Source organism: Lichenostomus cassidix, chromosome 5 (assembly GCF_008360975.1).
Source record: "Lichenostomus cassidix isolate B80296 chromosome 5, HeHo_3.0, whole genome shotgun sequence".
In the NCBI taxonomy this organism is placed as follows: Eukaryota; Metazoa; Chordata; class Aves; order Passeriformes; family Meliphagidae; genus Lichenostomus; species Lichenostomus cassidix.
In genome coordinates, this window is record NC_139486.1 from 26,082,586 (window position 1) to 26,108,926 (window position 26,341).

At 39.5% G+C, this 26,341-nt stretch overlaps 1 protein-coding gene across 8 annotated transcripts in view; it reads right to left on the bottom strand.

Moving 5' to 3' along the window:
* NPAS3 (neuronal PAS domain protein 3) overlaps positions 1-25,966 on the bottom strand; it is a 603,379-nt gene extending 577,413 nt beyond the window's left edge. For 2 of the 8 annotated variants that reach the window (XM_085061917.1, XM_085061915.1), the window contains exon 1: positions 25,093-25,966. In XM_085061917.1, coding sequence (XP_084918043.1) covers positions 25,093-25,250 — 158 coding nt within the window. In that variant the 5' untranslated portion in view covers positions 25,251-25,966. Of the gene's footprint in view, positions 1-21,210; positions 21,737-22,068; positions 22,176-25,092 lie in introns of those variants that run through there. The other 6 variants (XM_085061916.1, XM_085061922.1, XM_085061918.1 and 3 more) reach the window with 6 other exon arrangements.
* Between the last annotated feature and the right edge of the window lie 375 nt (positions 25,967-26,341).

Here is a 26,341-nt window from a genome sequence, read left to right on the forward strand (position 1 = left end):
ACTTCATTAACACCAGTGGAATTGTTCCGATATAAGTAATGGCAAAAAATTACTCACAGTTTACACCTTTTTTTTTGACTACTTTCTATTAGAGAAAAGAGAGCTCATGACTAATCCACATTGATATTCCCAGTATGATCCTAAAGCCTGGAAAATGCAAATTTCAATCATTTTGACATTGTTGTTGCTGTTAAATCCACTTTAAATGGAAGAACATTAGATACTGCTGCTCTCTTCAACATTTTAATATCAGTGGATCAAATCAAATCACTCTGGATAGGCTTGGATTTTGATCTATGTGCAAGATTAGTTAAGAGTCACCCAGACTTTCATTCAAACCCCTTGGTTTCTAAGAATTCTCAGTATATCTGACAAGTTGGCCTTCCTACTCCAATTATTTCTGTGAATATATATAAACTCCTCTGACAATGTATTTGACCTCATTTACATTAGAACTGTCATTAGATTTTTTAAGGTACTGTTACAGATAAGAAATTCAAGTATTCCAGGAGTTAATTTCAATTTCTAGAATAATTCTTATAATATTAACCTCTTTTTTTGTTTAATCTATTTAATTATTTCCACTCTCTTTATCAGTTCAGATAAATTAACTGACTTAACTACCGCAATCTCTTTATTTCTGCCCAGTCAAAATGCTGTCCATCAACTGACATCTTGAAGTTTCTTCTTCAATCTGTAAACTAGTATTTTCCACTGAAAGCTTTAAAAAGCTTTAATGTAATTCTGCTGCATAACTAAGTTCTCAAAAAAAAAAAATAGTGGGGCTGATTTATATTCATTTACCTAAATAAAATACATCTGCCAAATTATTTTACATCATGCAGTAGTAAATTCATCACTAGAGCAGTAATGAACACCCTTCCAATAAGAAAAGTGTGAACACTGACAACTTCATTATAGCACATTCTGCCACACACCACTTCCCCACTCACAGAGTCACAGCCACTAAGAGAAGCTTTGTGCTTCCTGGGAATGGAATTTTTTGTGATGGACTTACTACTACTGCTGCTTTTCTTTGCCCTTGATAAGAACCACCTTTCTTTATATATGTATATTTTATATGTATAATATATATACTTATTTATCCTCCTTAACTTATTTAGCCTCATCCAGAAAACCTGAATATGTGAAAACGTGTCTGAGTGGCAAGTTACTTGAGAAATTAAAAATTTCATGGTAAACACATAGCAATTGACAGGATTTGTTTACATATATTATACCCATATTTTTGAAAATGTAGAATTTCAGTCTGCTTCATAAATTTCATCACTTTTAATTTGTAAAAAGGCAGCCAGTGAATTATTTTTAATTTTTTTTTTATCAAGAGTGATCATTGTTTCTTTTTATCATTAGATTTCTAGCTCAGTTTTACATAAGTGGTAATATCTTATGAAAAGTTTACTCTATATTATTTTGATTAATTGTTTTGCTATCTCTATGGACAAACAACAATCCATAGCTCAATAAGAACTTAAATAAATAAAATCAATTAACATCTTACTGTGTCAGCAAAGCAGCTGATTACACTATCTAAAAAATCTGATGTGGAGAAATGTATATTGACAATTACTTTTTTTAGTGAATCTGACCGTAGAGATAAAACCTCAGAATTCTGCGGTTTTAATGCTGCTGGCCTTATGCAAAAATGAGATTTTCTCTTGATTAAATACTCAGATTTCATCTGTTGGAATCCATTACTTTATGCTAACAAGGAGTTTGCTAGAAAAAGTTTTTATGTGCACTTCAGGGCCAAAAATTTCAAGTTTGACATAATATCAAATGCCGCTAAAAACACGTCTGTCAATATTTGATCTTAAAACAATCTCATTAAGACATGTATATCTCAGGTATTGTTACAGGGCACACTTTTAAATATATTATTAGCACTTTATTAAGCAGTTTATGTGGTGCAATTTTAATGATGAATCTTACTTACAGAAAGTTTTCAGCAAGTAAGATTCATCACCTTGATAACTTCCACATCTTTTAAATCCTGTAAAGCATCTTCACAGTTCTCTAAATCCATAACAAGATTTTTTGAAGCACCTATTCTATTGGGCCTCAGTTTAAGAAGCCATCACTAGTACTCAAGTAAGGAAATCAATTAAGAATATCGGTCCAGAGTAGCTATCTACAGAGGTGAAACTGCATGATCATTTTAGTTCACTCTGTTGTGAAATAAATCTACAAATTAAATAAAACTAGTTGCATGTTGCATACCACAACATCTGTTTACAAACATTGAGCTGAGCCTGTAATGCCCACCTGTAAGAGAGCTCAGGCTTCTCCCTCTAATTTAAAAGTCATGGAAAGCATAAAAAGCATGAAGTCATCAAAAGCAAGAAAGCATACAATTTTCTTTTCTTTTTAAAGGTGCTTATTGCAGACTTAGGTTATAGTATATTTTACCTTTCAAAGTAACAGTACGATCCTTAAAGCACCAGCTGCCGGACACCAGTGTGTGTTCAACCTGGTCTCCTGTTTGTACCCTGTCCTGCCATGTGGCCTCGAGTAACACCTGGTCAGCCTTCCTTCCCCACCTTCTTCCATCCAACTGCTTCGGCAGAGAAGCACACAGCACTTTGCAAATCCTTGTTTCCATTTCTCTACAAGTGAATACTTTTGTGACAAAGCGTAGCAAATCTGATCTTGTCTCCTGCATTCACCAAAAGAGCTTAGAGTACTTGGACAGCAATCAAGTTCACCAAACCACTCCATGGGCATAGGAGCATAGGATGTAATACTTGCCCATGTCTTGGGTTCTTTAAGAACAGGGAGAGCCCCATCTTACTACAAAAGGATGGGCAGACAGCCTCTGGGCTTGGACCTGCAACACAGGTGTGCTCTCACTGCATGGCCAGATACACCTTCATCATGATAAATCCGATGTTTTGGCCCATGAGATCAAGAGAAGAAGAAAGAAGTGTCCACATCACTTACAGCCCCAAATAATTCCAAATGGAAACTAAAGAGATTTCCAGAAAAATGCTGCCCCCATTGAATAATATTCCTTTCTTCCTCCTGCAGATCAAAAGACCCTTTCTACCCTCAATGCAGCCATCAGGTTACAAGGATAAATTTTCAGTACTTCTGATCTGGTACTTCTGGAAAAAGCTGCATCTCTGTACAACTATGTAAGACTCCATAATACCTTTATTTAAAAGGTAACTTTTCACCTAAGAGATTCCATCTGGGATCCTCTGTTTCACAAATGAAGCCCAGTCCCTTAGGGAACGTGAAAACATTTCCTTATTTATCAAGGTCAGCTTTCCCTGAGAATTTCTTCATTTCTTTTCAGCCCTCTGCCCTCCCACAAACAGGCACAGCATTTCAACTGTGAGAACAGAAACAAGCACCAGACATGCAAGCTTTTTAACATGTTTCATGCCAAACAGTGAAATCATATGACTGCAGAGTAAAACAGCACCTAATTATACGGGTAGTGGACTTTCATGTTCTGCAGCCAGTGTAATCCTTTTTTATTCACTTCAAGAACAAAACACTGCCCTTAAAAATAATGTTTAACTGTGTGCCACCCATTTGAACAGTAAGTATTTCTCCAGCAGCTTGTTGCTCCCACAGAACAAGAACTTCTTTCCCATAATAATTCTGTTTCTGGGTAAATAATAGGCATCAACATGACATGTAACAGCAGTTGAAATTCAGGCTTTGAAGTGCTGAATGATCACAGGAGCTCTTTTTTAATGTCCAGGGCTGTTGTTAAAAATTATCTGTCTACTTCACTTTTTTTGTGCATTTCTATATAGCCAACTTGATGCAAAACCTTCCTGCACCATGAAGGGAAATTTTAATATTTAATACTGGTTTTTTTCCAGTCTTGAAACACCTCATATCTCTTAGACACACATCAGACAGAGTTAACAAATGCCACTAGCTTCAACTTTCATGAGTTTTTAAAAGTTATTTCCCATTTTCTTGTGCACCTATTTCTTATGTAGAAACAAATTTTTCTTCCTATTTTCTTCCTGTTAAATGCCCATTTCCAGTGGACTTCTTTTTAAAGATCTGGTGTCAGTGGACCTCTGAAATATTCTCACTTATTTCAAATTACCTATCACCTGCAATACAGAACTAACTTCATTGATTTCTTCCAAAATACTTAGGGATATACACGTAGTAACCATAAAAAAAAAATAAAAAAAAAATGGCAGGAACCCTTTTGATGCCTAAGGAACAGCTTATAAACTATTAAAAATAAAAAAATATGCAGACATTAAATTCAGCATGACCCACTGATGCCAAAGAATGTCTGTAGCATGTTTCCATTTCTGATCAATCCTGTCCACAATGTTAAGTAGTAGAGGAACAAACGAAATTCCACACTTTCCGGAAGAGTTTTGCATAATTTTGGATATAAAAAAAAAGACTTCTGATTAGTAACTGCCTCTGATTTTTCCCTCTAGAAAATAACCAATATGCATTACCTATGGCTTGTTCCACAGCCATAATTTTAGTATCTATTATGATCCCCAACATTTTAAAATATTCTGATTCAATCTTTCTTTTCTAGACTCCCACTGTTTCATTGCAGGTTAATTTCTATCCCTTCCACTCAATATACTCAATTACACAATATTTAGTATCACATATAACAAACTTGATCACAGTTGAAGATTGACCATCTGCTGTGGTATATCTTTTAATTAGGGTTTGTTCACTCACTCAAAACCACTGATGTTAGTGACCCATCCTTAACATTTTTGTTGCAAAGTTTGCATTCACTATACTGCACTAACATGCAAAAAATTTGTGTTACCTATTGGAAAACTCTAAAATTTCAGAGCTGGTCTACTCCACACAAAATGTCAGATCTCAGGACTGTGCTGGCCTCATTAATTTGCAGCCTTGCAGCAAAGAAGGGCAATGGCATACTGAGCTGTATGAACTAGAACATAGCAGTAGGTGCTCCTCTCTTTCCAACACCTCTGACATTGCACCAGGAGTACCCTGTCCAGTTTTGGGCTCTCCAGGAAATATGGGGACATACTGGAGCAAGCCACTGCAGAAAGCCACCAAGACACAAGGAGGACTGCACTACATAATGTACTACAGGAGGCTGAGAAAACAGGGTTTATTCATCCATAAGCACAGGAGGTGAAATAAAGCTCTCATTTCTGTCTGCAGCTATCAAGTGGAAGGCTACAAAGAAGATGGAGCCAGACCCTTTGCAGAAGTCCACAGTGTTAGGACAAAAGATGAAGACAGAAGCTGGAATACAGGTAACTCCAGCTGAATATTAGGAAAACCTCTTTTGTCATGAGATGGTCAAACACTACAAGTTGGTCAATTGATTCCACAAGCTGTAGAATCTTCATCCACGGAGATATTCAAAACCTAACTGGACACAGACCTGGACACCTGATCCAGATGACCCTGCTTCAGCAGTGGGGGTTTTACTAGATGATCTCCAGATGTTCCTGACAACCTCTGCTATTCTGTGATTTGAAGCAAGTCACAGCCTAAGCCTCTCATGACACCATACAGCAAAATCAGGCCCTGGTAAAGACTGGTGATAGATGTTCTAATCTGAAAAGAAGTCACATTATTTCCTGCACTTCCAAATTTGCTGTGGAAAAAATCCAGCTTCCTTTCACTCTCCTTCCAAAACATTCCTATAAGCTTCTGACCTGTATTTAGCTTCAACAAAAGTCTACTCTACACAATGATTTTCTAAAGTGCAATTACCATTTTCCCTCTCAAGGTGACAGGAAATGTGGCCACCCAAGTTTCAATTCCCCTTCCTAGAACTCTCCAAATCTCTCCTCCTGATTAAACACCTGATTATCAGACCACTACTGTACAATTAGTTATGGATACTAACCTCCTATGAACAGTGTTCCACAATTTGTCTTTCACTTCCCTTTTCTTAAACAAATCAACTCAAGAGTAATTATTTCAAGCTAGAATTTGAGGAAGAGCAAATTTTATACCTTCAGCTAGCTAGATAAATCTGAAGCCTTTCTGATAGAGCCAAGTCTATACTGATACGACTGAAATATGTGACTTCAAATACTTGAGTATATAATTAATTAAATTTACATACATGATAACCTATCTCTGCTAACATACAAACTCAGATATTTATGAAAACAGTGATTACAAATCACTTCTTTCTCAAAAAAAGACATACAGAAATTATATGGGTCCTATATTGCATACTTTTGACAAAAGTTATCAATGCATATTTCAATTATATGCCCTTTAAACTAATACCCATATTGCTACTAGTCGATTTTGTTTACTTTTACCATGTATAAAATAGACTGCATCCTTGTTCTAAAAATATAATACACATTGAAGTTCACACATGTTCATTGCAATGTTCAACTCATCACTGCAATTAATTTTATGCCATTGGGCTTTCACCAAGCAAAAATAATATCCAAGCATTTAATTTTGTTGAATTCAATCTGTTTAATATGCACTTTGTTTGACTGTAAAAAAAATAAAACTTCAAATATGAGTGTAAAATAAACTGTGTTACAGAAAACCCTTTCCAACAAATGAAGAATAAACAGCAATTAAAACTATGAACTCTTCAAAGCAGGCACTCTTTTTTTTTTGCCTAGGCATTGTAAGGTATGATGCCTTGTCCATACAGTCCTAATAAGGTCTTCCTTAATCATATCAAGATAAAAACCACATTATGAAGCAGTGTAATTAAGCTGTGACACATCTCATATCCATTCATGAAATGCACTGAAAGAGATAGTAGCCAAAACGATTTAACTGAGACCATTTTCTCCAACAATTTTCTAAGTGAGAGAATCACCAGGGAGACTTGCTACAGCTTCCAGAAACATTCTACACAACAATGCAAGAACAGTACTGGGTCAGAGTAGTGTTTCCTGTATCCCATCTCCAACAGTCCTCAAAAGTAGCTGCAAGGACCAACATAACAAAGGTGACAGCATATGTAACATGCACCCAAAGTCTCCAATCATTTTCAGTGCATAAATTTCCTCAAATGATGTGTATTTAGTAACATTCAGTGGATTACTCTGATGTTCATTTGTCCCACCTCCTCTGAATTTCATAAAAGCTTTTCACACCTTAACACAGTTAAAAGACATCACTTCTTCTTACAGGAACTGAGCATCCCAGATCAACCAAATACACTGATAAAATACTCATATTAGCAGTAGTAACAGTAGCACTAACACATCCACTCTCTAATTGAGTACCACAGGACAAAACCCCTGGCCCTGGCCCCAAAATACCCAAAGAGAGCTAGTATCAAATTAGAGATAGGAAACTATATAGGAGCAGTAAGACAGAGCAGACTGCATCACAAGAAGTGATATCTTGTTAGAAGTAGATTGATGTTGTCATGATTTTGTAGGCATTTCAGGTAAGGAACATCTTGGGAACAGAGATGAATCCAAAAGGTGATGTTACAAAGGAATCCTAGTCCAAGGATAAGGTATTAAACAAATACATGTTTGCAAAATAGTAAATGGGCAACAGGGCTGGTGTTACAACTTGAAGAAAACCTTGACAAAGAGAAACAGTATGATACAGCTGCGTGAAGAAGGACTTGAAACTTAGAGCAAGAGACTAATATTTCATGCACCAGAGGAGATAGAAAAAGGCAGGCATGGCCAGCATGACAGTCTGTCACTCTGAAAATTATCTCTGTAAGAGGATTTTAGATAGATAGGACTGGAGAAAGAATAATTCTCATTGGTTGTGAGGATGAGTGCTTAACTAAAGAGTAGGCAGGAAGACACATACAGCAGGGATGCTAGGCAGAAAAAGCCTGCAAGATTTTGATGCAGTCTGAATGCAAAGAATTTAGGAATAGAACCAAACAGTTACACTAGGTGAGCAAAAGAAAAGTATAGCAGGGCAAGAGCATCCCTTTCCATGATATCCCATGCCAGCATTCAGCAGTCAGCTGTGTAAACACTTCCTGAAGTTGAGTTTCATCATCACCATCACACTTAACAGCTCCTCAGAGACATAATAGAGTAATGCCTGATGTGTTTTTGAGCCTGTTCATATTTTGACCTCTAAAACATCCTTTGGCAAGGAATTCCACTCTTCACTTGCATGCTACCTGGGTGGATGGAAGGGAGGTACAGAAAAGCCATGAAAACAACAAAATGTTGCTGTTAAATGTTTTAAAACTGCTTCCTGAGAATAACATAGAATGTTTCCTTGTTCTCATAATATTAAAGTTAGTGAATACTTGTTCCTAAATTTCCTTCTTGAGGCCTTGCTCAGTCATCTCTTTTTGAAGATGAAGTATTTTACTTTATTTGATAGATTTCACACACCGGATTTATGGATTGGCATTCATGTTTTCTGCTTGTTTTCCTATTTCTTTCCTACTCACACCAAATAATGTTTTTGCCTTTTTAAATGCTAAGCTATGAGGTAGAGGTATGTATCAGTGAGACCACCAAATTACAGACCTGTCCCAACTGGCAATATAGCAGTGTTAACCTGAAAAGTAGATGGAGAGGTTTTGAAGAACTCTAGGAGATCTGTTTTGACTTAGAGAATCTAAGCTAGGCAATAAGGAGATGACAAAAAAGCAAGACTACCTTCTCATTGATAGAGAAATACCATAAGCCTATGAATCATCTGCAAAGAGATGATACTTAAATTGTCTTTCCACATAAGATTATGCAAAGATGAAGAGCAGAATAAGGGGGGAAAAAAGGGGGAGGCTGAGAGACAGCATGTTGCAGAACTCCCACACAAAGCTGGGTAATGAATGAGAAAGATCCTCCAAAGGATCCACTGAAGAAGTGATCAAAGTATCTGAAGGCAGGAGAAAGACGACATTTGCCAAGAAAGTCACATAGCAAAACGAACAGGGACCTGGTCAACTGTTTTCACAGCTGACTGGCAGGTTGAGATAATCAAAGCTCAAGATTTAAAGTGCAATCCACAATGATTAAAGTGATTTTTAGAAGTCTGTATCTTGCTTGGAGAGACAGTCTCAGAAGTAATCCAGTGGAATCACCCCACTTAGTCATATGTGCCTCTGCTGTGGCTTTGAGCATGCCCTTAGCACTGCTGCCCATCTGTGCCTGTTTCTGCAGTGCACTCTGCACTGTGCCTGTTGCTGCTCCAGCAGCACAGGGCCAGAGTGTGATGCTAAGAAGCTGCTTTATTCATGGGATTGCAATACCCATGGCTTTTTGTATAACAACTGAATTTCCCTTGTACAGCCCCCTAAGAAGATAGTATTGCCCTGAGCTAGTATGAATTCCAACTGGAGCTGAGGATCACACAACTTTACAAGGCTCTGCCAGGACCCAGAACACAAGTGGAAGGGTGGCCTGACTGCTACAGATCTCCATCACCTTTTGTTACCCATTCCCAGATCAGTTAACCAGATTTGCCATCTTCTGCTAAACAAAAGAAAGCTTAGAGAAATCTTAGGAAATTACTAAAATATTTAATAAGTACAGTTTCCCACCCTGAATTCTCTTCAAAGAATTGGTCCATGAAGTTGGACAGTCTAGAGCAAAATTACTACTTAATTTTTTTTTTAATCCTCCCACTTCACTCTATTTTATCTCCAAACTTCTTAATAGATGGGCTATGTAATTGCACAACAGCCAAAATTAGTAAGAAACGCTATAAACTGACTTGTTTTCCAACAATTACACATGCACATGCACATACTCTAAGATACTTCTATAACGATCACTTCTGAAAATACTAATGGAAATAACAGTAATCTTCCAAGCCCTCTCTTTGTCATTGTGCACAGCAAAGAAAAAGGGGAAAAAAACCCCAAAACCTGCTGCCATTCTTGCTGATATACTTTAGTTATTAACATTTTCTGTCCCTCAGAAAAAAAGATAAATTAATTATAATTAGCTCCCCTTTGGACAATTTTGTGTATTGAATTCATATCAGCAATGTGTCAAAAAAAGAGTCAAAATCAACACACACATTTTCTTAAGTAAAGACTTGAATAAAACTCAGTCAGGCACTTGGTTCCTCTTTCATTCCATATGATACACAGCTGCGTCAATCCCATCAGGAAACAGGCAACAGGAAATTCTTAACATTCTGAAGAGAAATCTAAAGATGTGTCTCATCACCCTTCCTCCTGAAAGTGCTTTTCAATTGTCTAAAAGATGTTTATACTAGTTCTAAAATTATTAATTACTTTGCTTAGCTTTTAAGCAGCTATAGGCCTCATTAAGTAGTTAACAAGGAGACTTTTCTATTTTTTTCAGTTGCCTTCACTTTTTCATTTCCTTCATCCCAAAATATAGATTGATAAGGAAACCTTGACACCTATGGACAAACTCAAAGCCAAGTACTCTAGCTATTAGAAAATGTTCCTTCATAATGTGCTGTTCCTGTGTTATTTGTGTTTCCAACTATAACTCTTGCATATATAATTCCATTATACTTTTATAAATCACCATTTTGAAAAATGCTTTTGAACCATTAATATATTTTCCTGGTTAAAATTCTTTGAGATGTTCTTAACAAGAGTCTTAGATAATGAATTTGGGCAAACTCTGGAACAGTCTTTACAGTATTATCATTCTCATTAATTTTCAGAACTACCCACTGTGTTGAGATGATTGTCATGGGCCTAAGACTTCAATTTGGCTAAATATTTTTGCATATATTTCAACATATAAGTAACTAACAGATGTTTAAAATGTTAAGTTCAGGATCTAGAAATAGTTAAATATTTACTGTAATATCGTAATTGGGTTTTTCACTCATTTTTATTTTTCTGCTTCTATCTTTAAACATTCTTTTAGAGTCCTGCTTGGCTGTAGGCAGAATGCTTTAAAACAACATCCCATGAAAACAAAACATACTCGATTTTGTAAATACAGCTGTGTTTTTAAAGAAACAAAAAAAAAAATAAACACTTAAAGGTACCACAAATTAAAAACAGAGAAAAGAAAAGAAAACATTTAATGCTAGAAATGTTGCTTTCACCTAAGGTCCAGGCATAATGTAAAACCCTTCAAATTGTTTGCATAATAAAAGCTTTTAAATTCATATTTTATTTTTGCTTTAAAAACCTTATACATTCCACTGTCTTACACCATTCCTAGAAGGCTATATTAGATGAAAACAAAACTACTTTCAAAACGTTAATACACAGCATATACAGTATCTTACTTTACTTCAGATTATTCTTTTTCTTTGCTTTTTTTTTTTTTTTTGGTTATCTTTGAAGACTGCTTCTGTTTCCATTGTTTCATCCTTAACCATTCACATATCAGAGCAATAAGTATTTCATTACTGGTTTATCTGTCCAGAGGCTTGAGAAGCAGTAACAATTAACCCTCCCTTCACAGTGATTGATACAGGCTTTGCTTTCAATTTGTTCCACTACACAGATCATGAAATTCTGAATGCGATCATCCTTATTGACCTACACTTTCAAACACAGGGCTACAATGAGATGAAAGTAATTATTAAAAGGAACACAGGACTACTCAATGCTGAAACAAAGTCTTGAAAAATCTTTTGGATGACCTTCTCATAAAATTAGCATCTTTTGATGTGAAATAAAATTATGGATTTGCTTCACAATCTGGAAATATTCAAAATATTCAAATTAAATCTGATCAAGGTATGATATCATTATATCACATAAGCCCAGTTCTAATGTCATATCAGTTCATATCTCACCCAATAAACAGTAACTTCAACCAGAGTGATCATAGAGAGATCAGGCCCTGTGTATTTTAAAAGTTCCTCTGTCAGCTTTGTTTTACACCAGCACTGTTTGAAATGTCATGTTAAAAATGACAAGACAGTAATTACTATTCTATTGTAGTCTGTTTCAAAAAAGAAGCAATGTTTCTTTTTAAGATTCTGGACTTCTTGAGGCAAGGCACCTAATATAAATAAGTACAGAGGAAATTCAGACTGCTAAGGAAAAATGAGAAACTCAAGTCAGATTTCCATCATCAGCTGAGATGAACCAAGACCTATATGCACACCACTGCTAGAGACTTACTGCAGTGGAAAACAAATATTTTTCATACACCCTTGAAAAATAATACACAAAATATTAATTTCTTGTAACAGATACATTTTTAAAAACTAAATAGGATTGGTAGGTGAACAATAATGATAGAACTATTTAAAATATGGGTTTCAGTCGAAGCAAATCAGGATAGAAAACTGTGCAGAAGGATGTTCTTACAGGCCCGAGGCTCTAATCAGAAAACAAAGTGATGGAGATGAACCAATACTGCATGGATTAGCAATGAATTATTTTGAACTATAATCATGTGCCAGCACAAAGGGGAGGTAAAAACTAGCCATTACTCACAAGCTGATCTGCAGATAAGAAGAAAAAAAAAAGTGAAAAGGGGAAAAATTTATATGCTAAACTGAGTCAGGAGAATAATGAAAATCTAAAATGTTGTTACACTTCAAGTAACATTATATTTAATGTCTCTCATGTACTGTATAATATTGAGTATTTACACAATAGAGTCTGTAAGACACTAGGGCTAAAGCAGGGTTAAATTAGATAACTTCTGTAAATTAGTACTGCATAATAAAATGTGCTGAAAATATCCTAATAAATTAGTTAGTTTTAAAATAGCACACATGAGCACTAATTTCTCCCTCTGTAAAACTGCAGGAAATACATATATATGTACATGCATAGGTAGAAACCGGTACAGGTATATCCAAATGTGTACATACACATACACACTTATGTATACACATGCATACATAATGAGGGATTTAATTTTCATTAGTCCATCTGAAAGCTAAGCACCACCATCTTAAAATTCAATGTTAGTTTTCCTGTTCAGGAGAAGAAAATGTTAGAAATAATTTTGTGAGAAAAGAAAAATCAAAACTGCTATCCACAAAGATTCCTGAGATTCTTATGAACAGACTGTTTAAATGAAGAGCACTTTAATCAGTAGAGGAATCCTCACGTTTCTAATGTCTTGCTGTGCATTCTGCAGGTTATAGTAGCAGCTGGTAGAGGTCATATATCTTTTGTGAGCATCCCAAAAAGGCTCACTGCCAGACTGTTAAATTATGAATAAGCAATGAACAAAAGAATGCAGATACGGTGGTGACAAGATAATCCAAGCAAATTTATCTATGACAAATTTCACAGGATTAACAAATTACATTTACACAGAACAATAAAAATGTGGGGAAAAAAAAAAAAGAAAAAAAAAAAAAAAGGATGAGCCTACTTTTCCCTCACAGCATAAGAGAAAAAGAAAATCTCCATTCCAATACATGTATTTACATGTAACTTTAGATAAAGTAAGACATAGCTCGCTGAAGATGAGCATTATTTCCTTTCAAGCAAATACATATACTGTGTCTATCTAACAAACAACATATGCCTGCACTTTGCAGTATACATATATACAAGCCAGTGGAAAATCCTCTAAAGTTTTCCTCGTAATTAGTAAGAGGCAGAATAAATATTGAAGAATTCTAATTTTGCTTTTCAGGTGAAGTATCTTTCCATTCTCTGTCAGTTAAAACACCCTTTTTCCCTTAATCACTTTGGGTTTTGCTCCTATTTGCATTGAACAAATATTGTCATATATGATAATTGCCACAAAAAACAAATAAGTCATGAATAGTACTTAAATATATTTTTTGCAGTAGTATCGTAATAAGAAATTTTTAAAAAATCACTCCTAAAGGAATTCTAAATACATAATCTAAATACTGGCTGCTCCTAAAGATGCACATTCAGTATGTCAAATAATTGAGGGGGGAAGAAAAGGAGATTTGTAATGTTTGCTACATCCTGCGGTCTCCTGTTCTGGTTTTTGGAAGTGATGCAAAAACAAGACTTGAAATACTACCCTTTAGAAGCAAGGAGTAGCAGTTTCAAAATTGCAGTTCTGTAGAGAAGCATTTTTCTTCCTATTAAAAAAAGAATAAAAGGAAAGACAGCATCTCTTAGCTGGGAAATGTGAGTGTAAGTATAGTGATTGATAAAAGAAACAGCATATATGTTTGACAGATCTGGAATCAGCTGTATCTTTTCTATCATGCTTCTCATCTGAAGTCTATTTTCTGTCACCTCCATTTATTTCCTGTTGTTTGTTAATCCGAAACAGTTGTTTAGTAAAAATAGATCTTGAATAAAAATCGGTCTTCTGAAATCATATGTATCATTTATGTATCAAACATGTATTCTTGTTACAGAGCACTGCCTACAAACAGCAAACCTCACTATTAAAACGAACATCCAATTAATTAAGTTACTTCAGTAAACTACTTGGATCCTGCAAACAACTACTTGAGTACCATTTATCTAGCTCATTCAGCCAATGAAAAAAATTACTGTACTTTTGATTTTTCAAAAGAAATGCAAGTTTTGTTGTAAAACTGAACAGCAGTTCAGAAAGAATAAATAAATAAATTAGCCCAAAATATTTGTTTCTCTTTTTATGTTCATCCTCTATTTGTTACTTAGCGAGAGAAAAAAGGTTTGTTTTTCAAAATGCAGTTCTTTTCGAGGACCTCCTGTCCATACTGTTAGCAATTTATGCAAAGGTGAAGCAAACATGCCAATCCTACATCTAACTATAGTCAGAGAAATAAAATCAGCTATTTTTTTTTCAGCTGTGAAGGTTGAAGGATAAGTACCACTGGCAGCTATTTTCTTTTTCTAATACTTTTTTCCTTTTTTAATCCTGCTGCCAGCACTGTACAGATTCAGTCACTCAGTTCTTTCTAGTGACCTCAACCTTGACCTGTGAAGACTGCCCACTCACATTTTTTTCCCACAAAGTAACAAATTCTGCTTTCCATCATGTCTAAGAAAAAGCAGCTTTTTAACAAGCATTCTTCTAAAATTTGGTATACTATACTTTTCCTAAATGAATTACAGCTTTGGCACCTTACTCACATAAGGCTAGTTTGTGAGTAAACTGATTGTAAATGTGAATTTGCACATGATCTTCAAACATGACATTTAAGCAACAGGAAAAGAAAATCCCTTCCCCCTCCTTCTAATATGTAAAGATAGAGTTCTAATATATAAATATACAGTTCTGTGCCTAAATTTCAGCAAAACTACAGCCCTTTAGGATTTCATCCAAAATGACTGCTCAAAGACTATTCATTACACAATAAAATTCAATTTAAAACAATGCAATATCTAATGAAGCCTGTTCTAAATTCCTGTTAGAGACAAAATTCCCAGGCAAGTATTTTAAAGGGAGCTTATAGGATTTAGGTGCCCATATTTCACTAAAATGCAGTATGTGTTGAATGCCTAAATCCAATAGGCTCTTCAGCAAATCCAAGCCCCTGGGACATCATTGTAGATTACGTACATACATATTATTCAGACTATATCCCCTAAGTTCACTATATACATATGTAAACCTAACATGCCTGCAGGTAATGGAACAGTACTTTTCCACTTAAATTATTTAACATAAGTGTTGAACTTCTATTATATATCAAGCTAACAGCTAATTTTAAATTGCAATCAAGCCATTCTCTGAAAGCACTTTATTTCAGTGGAGGTTTTGCCTGTAAAAGAAATGTAAATCCTTCTAATGAAAGTAATGTAATCTTTGAATACACAGTCAAAATGGGGGCTGGAATTTTATTCCTAATGCTAACATTGACATCTTTTGCCACTTCTGCTAGTTCTCAAAAATCTTTTGTGTGTAACTATCTCATCAGTAAAACATGTAGAACAGCATTTTCAAATCTTTCGAATAACACTAAGCTATATAAAGAAACATATCTACAGAAATACTCAGTATTAATATTAAAGTCTTCTTCAGACATTGGATGACATCAATGAGAAGTTCCCCAGAACAGACAAATGACAAGACACGACTGAAGAGCAAAAGTCCAAAACGTGAAATATAAGGGAGGCTGGGAAAATAGCCTGTAAAAAAATCTTCCAAACTCTGCTTTCAGTGATCCTTTTCAAATTCTTGCTTACATATCACTTGTTCTTAAATGCGGCTGGCTCTTGCCTGCATGTAGAGTGCCAGGTAAGGGGTTGGCATAACTCTCAGTATCTAGCTGCAGCAGGCTGAGATCAGGATCTCCTTGAGAATCATGCCATTTTTACCTGACTGTCTCAAAACTTCCGCGTTTTATAATAACACACAGAGGCAAAGTTCACTCCTCCTCTCACTAAGTATATTTGTCATTGTAATCTCACTGAGAACAAATTCATATCTATTAAATTATATGTTAAAAATACTTTTATCCTTGCTTGTGATTCTCTGTAGTATACTTTAATTGTGTACATAATTTCATTTGGGACTTTTCTAAAGATTAAAGTATGACTTGAACTCAATATTCTCCCAAAGACAGGGTCCAGTTCTGCCAAGTTACAGACACAAATACTATCCTACCCTTACTGTACCTTCTTTGTCCTGTGTAATATACTTCTGTGGCATACAAAATTAACGAATATTTGTACTACTCAAAGTCCCGTTCAAATGAATGGCACAACGGTCCTATTCATTTGACTAGGACCTTGTGTATTGCAAAACCACTGCTCGAGCTAGTCACAGAACAATGCTCTAGTCATATAAGACATGGCAGCAACTATTATATTCTTACTATGGCACATCTTCTTATGCAGCAAAATACAATATTATTACAAATTATCCTTATTATGCAAAGTCCTATTAAACAAAAAGTCACACACCTCATTCGCACTAATGAGATTTTGTATGTTAAAGATAACATACAGTAGCCTTATAAATATTACATAGAAAGAAATTGCCTCTTCTGAAAAAATGTAATTCTTTTGAAATGAATTTTCAAAACATTTTCTCTCATGGCCGTAAATCTTTTGCAGCTTCTTAAAAATAAAAAAAGCCAAACATTAAGCATAAGCAACAAACCAGAGAAATAAACGACTGAGGTGAAAATGTAGTCTTTGCTATGTACCTTAATAATATCCTATGTTTAAAATACATAAACAAATTTCCAGGGTGAAATCCTGCAGAACAAGTTTGTTTGATTCATTTTAAAATGTGCTATGACTGTGCTGACATGACTATCCTGAAAACACAAGATGAGGTGCTTTTACACCTGCAGGAACTACTGCTGACAACAATATAAAATTAATCTGATGGACTAACTGAATGTAAGGTTTATTCACATGAGAAGAGATTTCAGGAAATGACTTTATAACAGTAAACAGTTACTTAATTGCTATAAAATTATCTTCTGCCATGTTGGTTAAATGGCTTCATTCTATTGACATCAGTGCAAGAAAAATCATTCAAAAAATGTTAATAAAATGGTAACAGTTAGTTTTCAAGATAAGTATCAGTTATTCAAAATTCTTATCTTAGAATACATTTTCCAATAAAGAGGGTATTGTTATAAAGATCATTTTATGAAACAAACAAAAAAATTTAAACACTCTTTACTTTTTAGGAAGTATGCTGATGAAACTAACGCCTCGGATGTCAATTTTCAACAACTGTTTTACATCACTCTTGCAGTAAAATTCCCATCTGGGCTGGCAACTTGTGTGCCAAGTTTCAAACAAATGTGATTTGAAATTGCCAGTATATTAGACTCTGAAATTCAAGTGAGATGCTAATAAAAAGAGATGGATACTGACAACAGATCCTCATATTCTCTTAAAAATACCTATGGCTCCGGGTGTTGCATTAATCTGTTAACAAAATTCTCTAATTATTTATAACTTACTTATAGTACAGCTTTAGCATATAATGCCACCAAACTCTTAGAAAACAAGTTACCTGGGTATAGCTTGTAAGAAAAAAACCAGTTGTGCTGTAAAGAATGTAGAAATGGTGCTGCAGACAAAACCTTGTTATTCAGAATCCCATTAGCTACTGAAAATACCTAATATAAGTTTTGTTGATCAATACTCTCATGTAAGCTCTAAATAATGTATGATTCCAGTGGAGAAAAATGCAGCAAATCAAATATGGTGGGAGAATGTTTCAAATTATGAAGAGTAGTATGACTGTTAATCCATAAATCAGAAATCAGAAAGATTGTTGTAATGTGGGAGGGCTCTGTTTAATAAAGGTCATTATAACTCCTGGCTCTAGAGCTATAAGATCTAATATCCTCTCTGGTAGCTCTATGATATGCCCATGCATTACTGTTCTTGTTGACAGTCTGTTGCCTTGGAAATATTTCATTATTTCAGTTTTTCCATTTGTAGACCCTTGGCCTTGTGATATGAAGGCCACCCTATTTCATATTTTCGATTATCATTTAAGCAATCTTCTGGAGCTATTTATATAAAAGCAAGTGTTAGACAATGCATATCATCATTTATCACTGCTATGTTTAAGCTCATGCTCAAGAAAAAAATGCCAAAATAAAGGTTTTTTCTCTTTCACTTTAAACCAATAGCATTCTAATATCATGATATGCTATACAAATCAATGCTGACATATCATATGTATGACACTTCTGTCTATTTCATTTTCTTGGGTGTACATCCACACAGTTGAAAAAACTAACCTGCTGCTGTAACTGTAAAATTTGCTAAACACTCACCTTTTAAAAGAAAATCAAAGAAATGTAAGTGTGTAACTTTTAATATATCCTTTTAAGAACCTAAACAGGTGAAAAAAGTTTTAAAACTATTCAAGTGCCTGGTTACATCAGAGACAACTACTGTTTAAATCTGTTTTATAATCACTAACCTCTTGCTTGGAGAAATGTAACACAATCCACCTAAATAATTGTGGTAGTGAAGACTGAAAATAGAATGTACACAAAGTTCATTTAGAGGATTCTTAATCTTGAGAACTGGTCTACTGAAGTAGTAGCTAAGAAACTGTAAAACCCCTTCAGTAACTGATATGCTCCTGTATTTCAAATAGCTTGGCTCACACAGATGAAAGGATGCATACAAAGACAGCTAAAATAGTTACATGCAAGACTTCATGAGCACATTACACAACTTTTAATAAAATGTACATGAGTACCTGTTTATTGAAGCATTGACCCATTTTCTCCAAAACTTTTAAGGAATAAACAGATTACCATTATTTCTGCTACCAAAAATGTCATCAACTTCTACATGCAATACATATACCTAAACTGTCCAGAGTACTGTACAGAGTGATAACAAAGTGAACCCTAAGGGCAAAATGCAACTTCTTGGACACTAGGCCAAGTTTGTGGCTATTAGTGTTCTAGGAATTTAGACTACCTTTTTCCCTTGAAATGATTACACCTCCCACTCCCTACAGGGAAAAACTACTCCGATCCAACCTTTAAAATGACAGCATCAGAGCTGAACAAGAAGATGCTATTAAAGGGCATTAAATTAAATACAGTATATCCTCCTACAACTTCAATCAGAATTTCAGACCAAGTGTTATTTAGTTCAGCTCTCAAGTGGAGCAGAATAACAAATCGCGCACTTTGATTTACCTTCTCCGAATGCCAAATGGAGACAGGTGATAAAGAAAGCACTCATGCACAGGCTATGAAGTTTCCCCTAGAAATTAATTCTATCTTCAAGATTCCTATCTCAGAGAAATTCCCAAAATGGCACACAAATATGCTTCTGCTGAAGAGATTACTGAAGCTATCCTGGCAAATACACTTAGCACTAATATAGTAACATTCTCAGAAAGAAGACAGCAGAATTGTATGTTGGGGGGGAATAGGAGTTATTCATATGAATTGTTTTTCCAACAAAGAACTCTGCAGGAGAAAAACCTGCTGCTTTAAGTGTTATTAACACAGTAGAAACACCTTTGCAGCCACAGGCATTAAGATTTAAAAAAAAAAAAAATGTTTGCAGTTGAAGATGAAAATCTGTAGTTAAGTCATTGACTTCTAAGGATGCACCATTTTCCCATTATGTGTATCTCCTAATTTTGCTACATATCAATACAGCCTTGTCAAAGTGCAACAGTTAATACTAATGCATTTAAGACAAGCACACTAACACTTCAGTGGTGAATATGAAATGTATGGGTTCTTTTATACCAGGCAGTCTGCTTTCTTAGGAAAAATAGCACAGCTATTTAGACAAAATCTTTGGGGTTTGGAAGTTGTACTAGAAATGCTGATCTAAAATATGCAAGTGTGAAATTAAGGCTAAAGTACTTTTGTTTAAGTATTTTTCAGACTTATCTGCGCTGTGAAATAGAAACCGACTAACACACGATCCAGCTACTTTTAAACACTATCTAAATGTTAATTTCCATTTTTGCAACTAGCCAGCAACCTTCCCCACCCCTCACACTCAAGTTCACTCCTAACGCTGAAGGGGGCGGGAGGGAAAGAGCCCACCCCAAACCCTCCGGCTGCTCTTCTTTGGGCATACATCTCGTCGCAGTGTGGCAATGGAGCTTTGAATACTTTTGTAAGAATCACAAAGTAACATCACATGAACTTGTACTCTTGTCTCCTACCAGTCACTTCTAGAAAGATTCACTTTACTAGAACAAATCCGCTACGGGCAATTCGTGTCACCAGCAGAGCAGATTAATCACAAGCACTCTCTCCCAACAAAAGTACATGGGGCAGGCGGCGGGCCGGGAACCCATCGGGGGGGTAGCGCGATCGCCCCCCGCCTCCCTGCCCGCCCGGACCCCGCGCACCGCCTCCCCGCCCGCCCGCGCACCGGCTCCGCTCTGCCCACCCGGGGGGCGCGGGCAGCAGCGCCGGCACGGCGGCGGGGCGGGGGACAGCCCGGGCAGCCCCGCGGGCGCAGCTGGCGGCGCGCCCCCCCGCTCCGGCCTAGCCGCACTTGAACCGCACCGGCGGGGCCGGCCCCTCCGCCCGGAACGCCGGGCCTGGCGCGGCGCCCCAGGGCCGCCGAGCGGCGGGGCCGCCCCGGGGGGCCTCCCGCCCCCGCGCACACACACAAACACACACACACACACACACACACGCCCCGCTGCACAACGCGCCCCGCCAAGCACCGGCTCCGGCAGCCGCGGCGGCGCGGCCACCGGAGCGGGGCCGCTGCTGCGCGGCTTGTTCTGAGTGTGTGTGTATGTGTGTGCGTGTGCGTGTGTGTGTGCGTGCGGCTGGCGGTGCGCGCTAGGAGGAACTCACGGTGCCCGGCTGTGCGAGCAGCGGGTGCCGGCGGCAGGTCCCCCCACCCCGGCATGGCAGCCAGCCCCGGCCCCCGGCGGCTCGGCCCGGCCCGGCGCTGCTGCGGCGGCTGCTGCTGCTGCTGCTGCTGCTGCAGGTTCAATAAAGAGAAAGTGTTACCGTTCTCGCCTGGAAGGATCCTGCTGAAAGCTTGGCTTGGTGGGCGCCATCTTCCTGGGATTTTTTTTTTTTTTTCTCCTCTCTCCCTTACTTTTCCCCCTCCTGATGTTGGTGTGTGTTGTGTGTCTAGCAGCAGCAGCGGCGGCAGCAATGGCCCCGGTTAGCCAGACAGGCTAAGGAAAAGTACTGAGGCCAAAGCATCGCGGGCTCCCACTCCTCCGCGCAGTCCTGGTGCAGGTTGCTTGCTCGCTTGCTTGCTAGCGCTGCTGCTGCCGCTGCCGCCGTCCATAAGCCGAGGAGCGGAGGGAGCCGGGGCCCCGCCGGCCCCAGAGACATGCCCAGCGCAGGCAGCGGCGGCGGCCGGCGGCGGCGGCGGGAAGAGCTAGCCGCGGCGCAGCCCCGGCGGGCAGCCCGGCCGCTGGCATCGCCCGGCAGGTGCGGCACACGCACACAGCACACACAGACACAGACACGCACACAGACACACACGGACACACGCACGCACACGCACTCTCGCACACTCGCACACACACCCCCGCGCCCGCGGGCCGGGCTACGCGGGGTGCCAGGCCATCGGGCTGGCGGGGCGGGGGCGGGGGAGGGAAGGAGGGGTGTTAGGGATCTCCAGGCTTGACCGCTGTGAAAGTATTTCTGGGCATTTTCCAGCTGCTTTCCCAGCTCCGCTCCCGCTCTGCGTGCAGGGGACACAGCCTCTGCTGCCGGCGCAACAACGCCACTCAGTTGCAGTTTCGCACACTTTCTTCCTCTGGAGTCTGGGCTCCAACAGGGAAGAGGAACAGAGGGAGGCAGGGACTCTCTCTTCAACTCCGCGGGCGCAGAAGCGCGGCGAGAACGTACCGGGAGCAGGCAGCGTGTCACCCGTGGGCTTCCACGGTCGAGGACGGGCTCGGGCGGGCACCGCGGGCCGGGCGATGCGGGCGCCCTGCGACCCACAGGGCCGTACGCGGGTGTGCCCCGAGCCAGCCCAGACGGGCCGGGCCAGGGGGAACCCCGCGCACCTCCCCGCCGCCTCTGAGAACGTGCCAGCACGTCCTGAGAGTGGGCATCGGGTACTAGCGGGATAAAAAGGCGTAATTCTGGAAACGTGAACTGAGAGTGATGACCCGCTTTGTTGGGAAAGGCTGTAGTACTTCACGCGGTTTTATTGGAGATTATGAAACTAATCATGAAATAAAGGAGCGGGAAAAAGAAACCGCTACCTTAACCGTTCCTTCCAGGACCACGAGAGCTGATAGCCCTGGTAGAAGAAATCCCTCTTTTGCTAAAAGCTTTCCATCTCCAAGGTAACTTTGTGGCTATTCTGCTGCTGCCCTGGAAGTACAGCTGCCCGGGCCTGATCCTGCTCCCTGGGACAATCCAACGGGCTTCCCTGGGGAAAGGATCGAGCCCCGAAGGTCGGGCGCATTTATTCACGAGAAATGTTTCCGCGACTACTCCAAAAGTTTTTTGAGGGGAGGGGAATAGGCTGGGGGCTGAGAGCGCATGGGAGCCTCCGGGCAGAGCCAAGGGGAAGAAGTTAGCAAAACACCTGGAAGTTTGGCTGCGGGGCGCCATCCGCGCACCGGGGGCCGAAGGATTTCTTCGCGCAGGAGGCAAGCGGGCAGGCGTGACTTTGCGCGGGGCGGCGCGGGGCTGGGGACACGGCCGCGGCTCGGGGGCAGCGCCTGGCCTCGGGAGCCGCGCAGGGAGCGGGCGGGAAGGGCCGCACTGCGCTGCGCTGCGCTCCGGGCGGGCGCGCAAGGTGGGCAGCAGGGGCTGCGGGGTGGGGGCTGGCTGTCTACTGAGTAGCAGATGCCGTTCCCGGGCGGCAAACCTGTCTACTCACCTCCGAAATGGGGAAAAAAAAAAAAAAAAAACAAAGTTAACAGGTGTCTTCTCGGCAGTGGCAATAGCGTAAGGAGGTGTCGTGTCTGCTGTATTTTTAAACGCTTTCAGAAAGCACGGAGAAAAATCGTTCGAGGTAAACCACGCTGTTGCATCGATAATATATAGTGAAAATTTGGAAGAAGTACATAAATGTTTCCCCTCGTAGGTTAGTGTGCGAGACATCCAGACTGGTCTGGATTCCTGGTAATAAAAGTACTTGAATATCTGCTAAGCACTATTTGGATTAGAGGTGTTAGTAGTTTGTCAGAGAAGTATTGCTTTTATAACTTCTTCCTGATTACAGATTGACATAACCAAACTATTAAACGCGAAGTACTAAAAAAATTGTATGCTGCCTTGTCTACATAATTCTGTTTAACTTAAAGTCTCCAGAGGTCTCTTTCATTTGTCTAAAAGCCAATCTGACATTTCTGACCCTTGACTTCCCCACTTCACAGACTAAACTATTGTGATTGCTGCCTGTACTTCCTCGTTAAAGTGTCCGTCAGTTTCCATTGTAATTTAAATATTTTATAAGTGACAAAAATCATACAGAAACCATGAAAAGAAATAAACTTTAATCCATTCTTTATAACTCTCACATTCAATACTTTTTTCTTTTTTTCTTTTTTTTCTTCTTTTTTTTTTTAATATATGAAGGATTGGTGTGTTTGCTTGAGCAAAACAAGATTCCTGCTAAGTTTCAAATATTTCTTAGCTAAGAACGTCCTTAGGCATCATCAGGGATTATTTCAGGAGTATCAGCTCCCTATTAATTCTCATTTGATAAAGCCTACAAAAGGTACCATCAAACGTTTTCTATCACAGGCATCAAAACTATGGGAAGCAACACAAAAGTTGCTGAACGACAAAGCAGGCAATGGTCAGTTATCTAAATCTGGCTTGTAAACCAATTAAGTTTGAAATATTGTGCTGAAACTTCCTATTTTTTTTTCTTTTACATCATAGAGATGTTTAGGTTGGACATTTAAGACTGTACAGCATTTTTCTCGACATTTAATTTAATGCAATAGTGGAAAGCAAGATACTCTGGACAGTGCCATTTTTATTGATTCAGAGAAACGTAAATATTTTGTTCCGATTTCAGTAGATCTGTTGTCATCAACTTTTTTTTTTTTTTTTAGGATTCGGCATTGGTTATAAGCTTATGATAGAGCAAACTACAGATTCAGACTTCAAATTTAGAAACATTAAGAAATGCCAGGTAATTAATTAAGCTTTATGTTAGTATCAGCACATATCAGTGAATTGTTAGGACGAATGGGGAAGGTCTTTAAACTTCATTATGACTTACTGCCAACTTTCTACGCTTTGCTTTCTAAAGGCGCTCTCTGTGAATTTCCTGCATTTGCATTAGAATGCATTTAAGATGAAAAAAATAACAGTGCTGAGTATACTTAGGGTTTTGAGTATATTTCCCTGTAGTAACAGGTGACATGCTAAAACTGTTAAAACTACAATGTGGAATTGCAAGTGTGCAACCCCAAGTGAAAATTGTTCTCTTCCTTGGTTGAAAGAAAATTATCAATCAGCATACCATGATCAATTATCCCCCTGGCTGCCACACACTAGGATTTGCACAAGGCATTGACATTGAGAAATTCCTCTTTAGAAAGGATGAGCGGACGGGATCCCAAACTTTGCAGCAGCCAAGCTAAGATGCCGGGGTCTCACTTTTTTTTCTTTCTTTTTTTTTTTTTTTCTATTGTTGCTTTACAGCTCATCCAATACAAAACTAGGAGATTGTGTTTACTTCTCAGTGCATTTTAAAAGATGCTGTATTAAAAAAAAAAAAAAAAAAAGCAAAAGAGAAAAACACCCTCCCCTCCAACGAAGCTCTCCCCCCCCAACAAACAGAAAGGAGAGATAAAAAAAAAAAAAAGGGGGAAAACAAAGCAACACAAAAGCACAAAGAAAAAGCAAGTGAGGGAGCCTCAAGAAGAGCCGCACACCCCTCTCCCACTCGGTGCTCACCGTTGTTGGTAGGAGGTGATGCCCTGGACGTTTTGCGGGTTGCCGTTGGCCGCGGCGCCGGCTCGCCCCATGCCCGGCGCCGCCGGCACCCCCCCGGCCGCCCCGCCGGCCGCCGCCGCCGTCACCTGCACGCTGAAATCCGGGAAGATCCTGATCATCCCCGCGGCTCAGCACCCGGCGAGTGTCGGCGAAGAGGTGCAGCAGCAGCGACTCTCCCTCCGGCGGCTGCAGCAGCAGAGCCAGGCACACTGCAATCCCATTAGTGAGTGGCGGCCACTGTGAGTGAGGACGGGCGCTTTGATGTGAGCGGCTGGGCTGAGATTGAGGAGTTTGGGGGGGCTAGGGGTAAAGGGGGGGGTGAAATTTACCGAATTGCAAACATGCAACGCGTGAAGATTTGGGAAGCGAAGTAGAATCTCAGAGCTACAAAAAAAAAAAAAAAAAAAAAAAAGAAAAGAAAAAGAAAAAAAAAGGTATGTCTAATAGTACTGGAGCTGCAGATATAGGAGAAAAATCCAAGCTGAGGAGGACGAGGAGGAGAGAGGGGGGCGCAATTACTTTAGCGGTGCAGTGAAAATGATGAGCAGCAAATGTTGCCTTTTTTCCCTCCTCCTTCTCGTCCCTCCACCCCCCACCCTCCACCCGAAATGCAAGTCTTAGAGGATTTCTCTGTCTCAATGAAGTAATAATAAAGGCGGCTGACCACAGTCTGGGCTAGCGCCAACTGTGCAGGGGGGGTGGGGGAGGGAGAGGGGGGGAAAGGGGAGGAATATCCCTGCTCCCAGAGTCCTGAGGAGAAGAGGAAGAGTGGAGGATTGTTGCAGCACAAGTTCTCGCTCTTGGTAACTTGCTTTTGCTCTCCAAGCGGCACCCCGCACCACCCCCCCCACCTCCGCCCCGTCTCTTTTCTTTCTCTCTATGAAGGGACGGTTTTCACAAGCGAGGAAATGCGCCGCTTTTGTGCAAAGGCAGAGTTTGTTCCTTATTCTAGGGAGCTGACTCTCCTCCCCTCCTAGTGTGCAGCAATGTTATTGCGAGTCAAACTTGTAAGGTGTGTGCTGTCTGTGCAAGCACTGATCCCTATTGCTGCTTCAACATATCAATTATAGGACGGAGCGCTGCGCAGAGCCCCCTCGCAGAGCTCCCCTCCGGGCGCGGCGCGCACCGCACTCCGCACCGCCGAGGGGCTCGGCCTCCACCGCCCGCGGGACGCGCTGCCGCGGCGCCTTTGTGCCACCCGGGGCTGCGC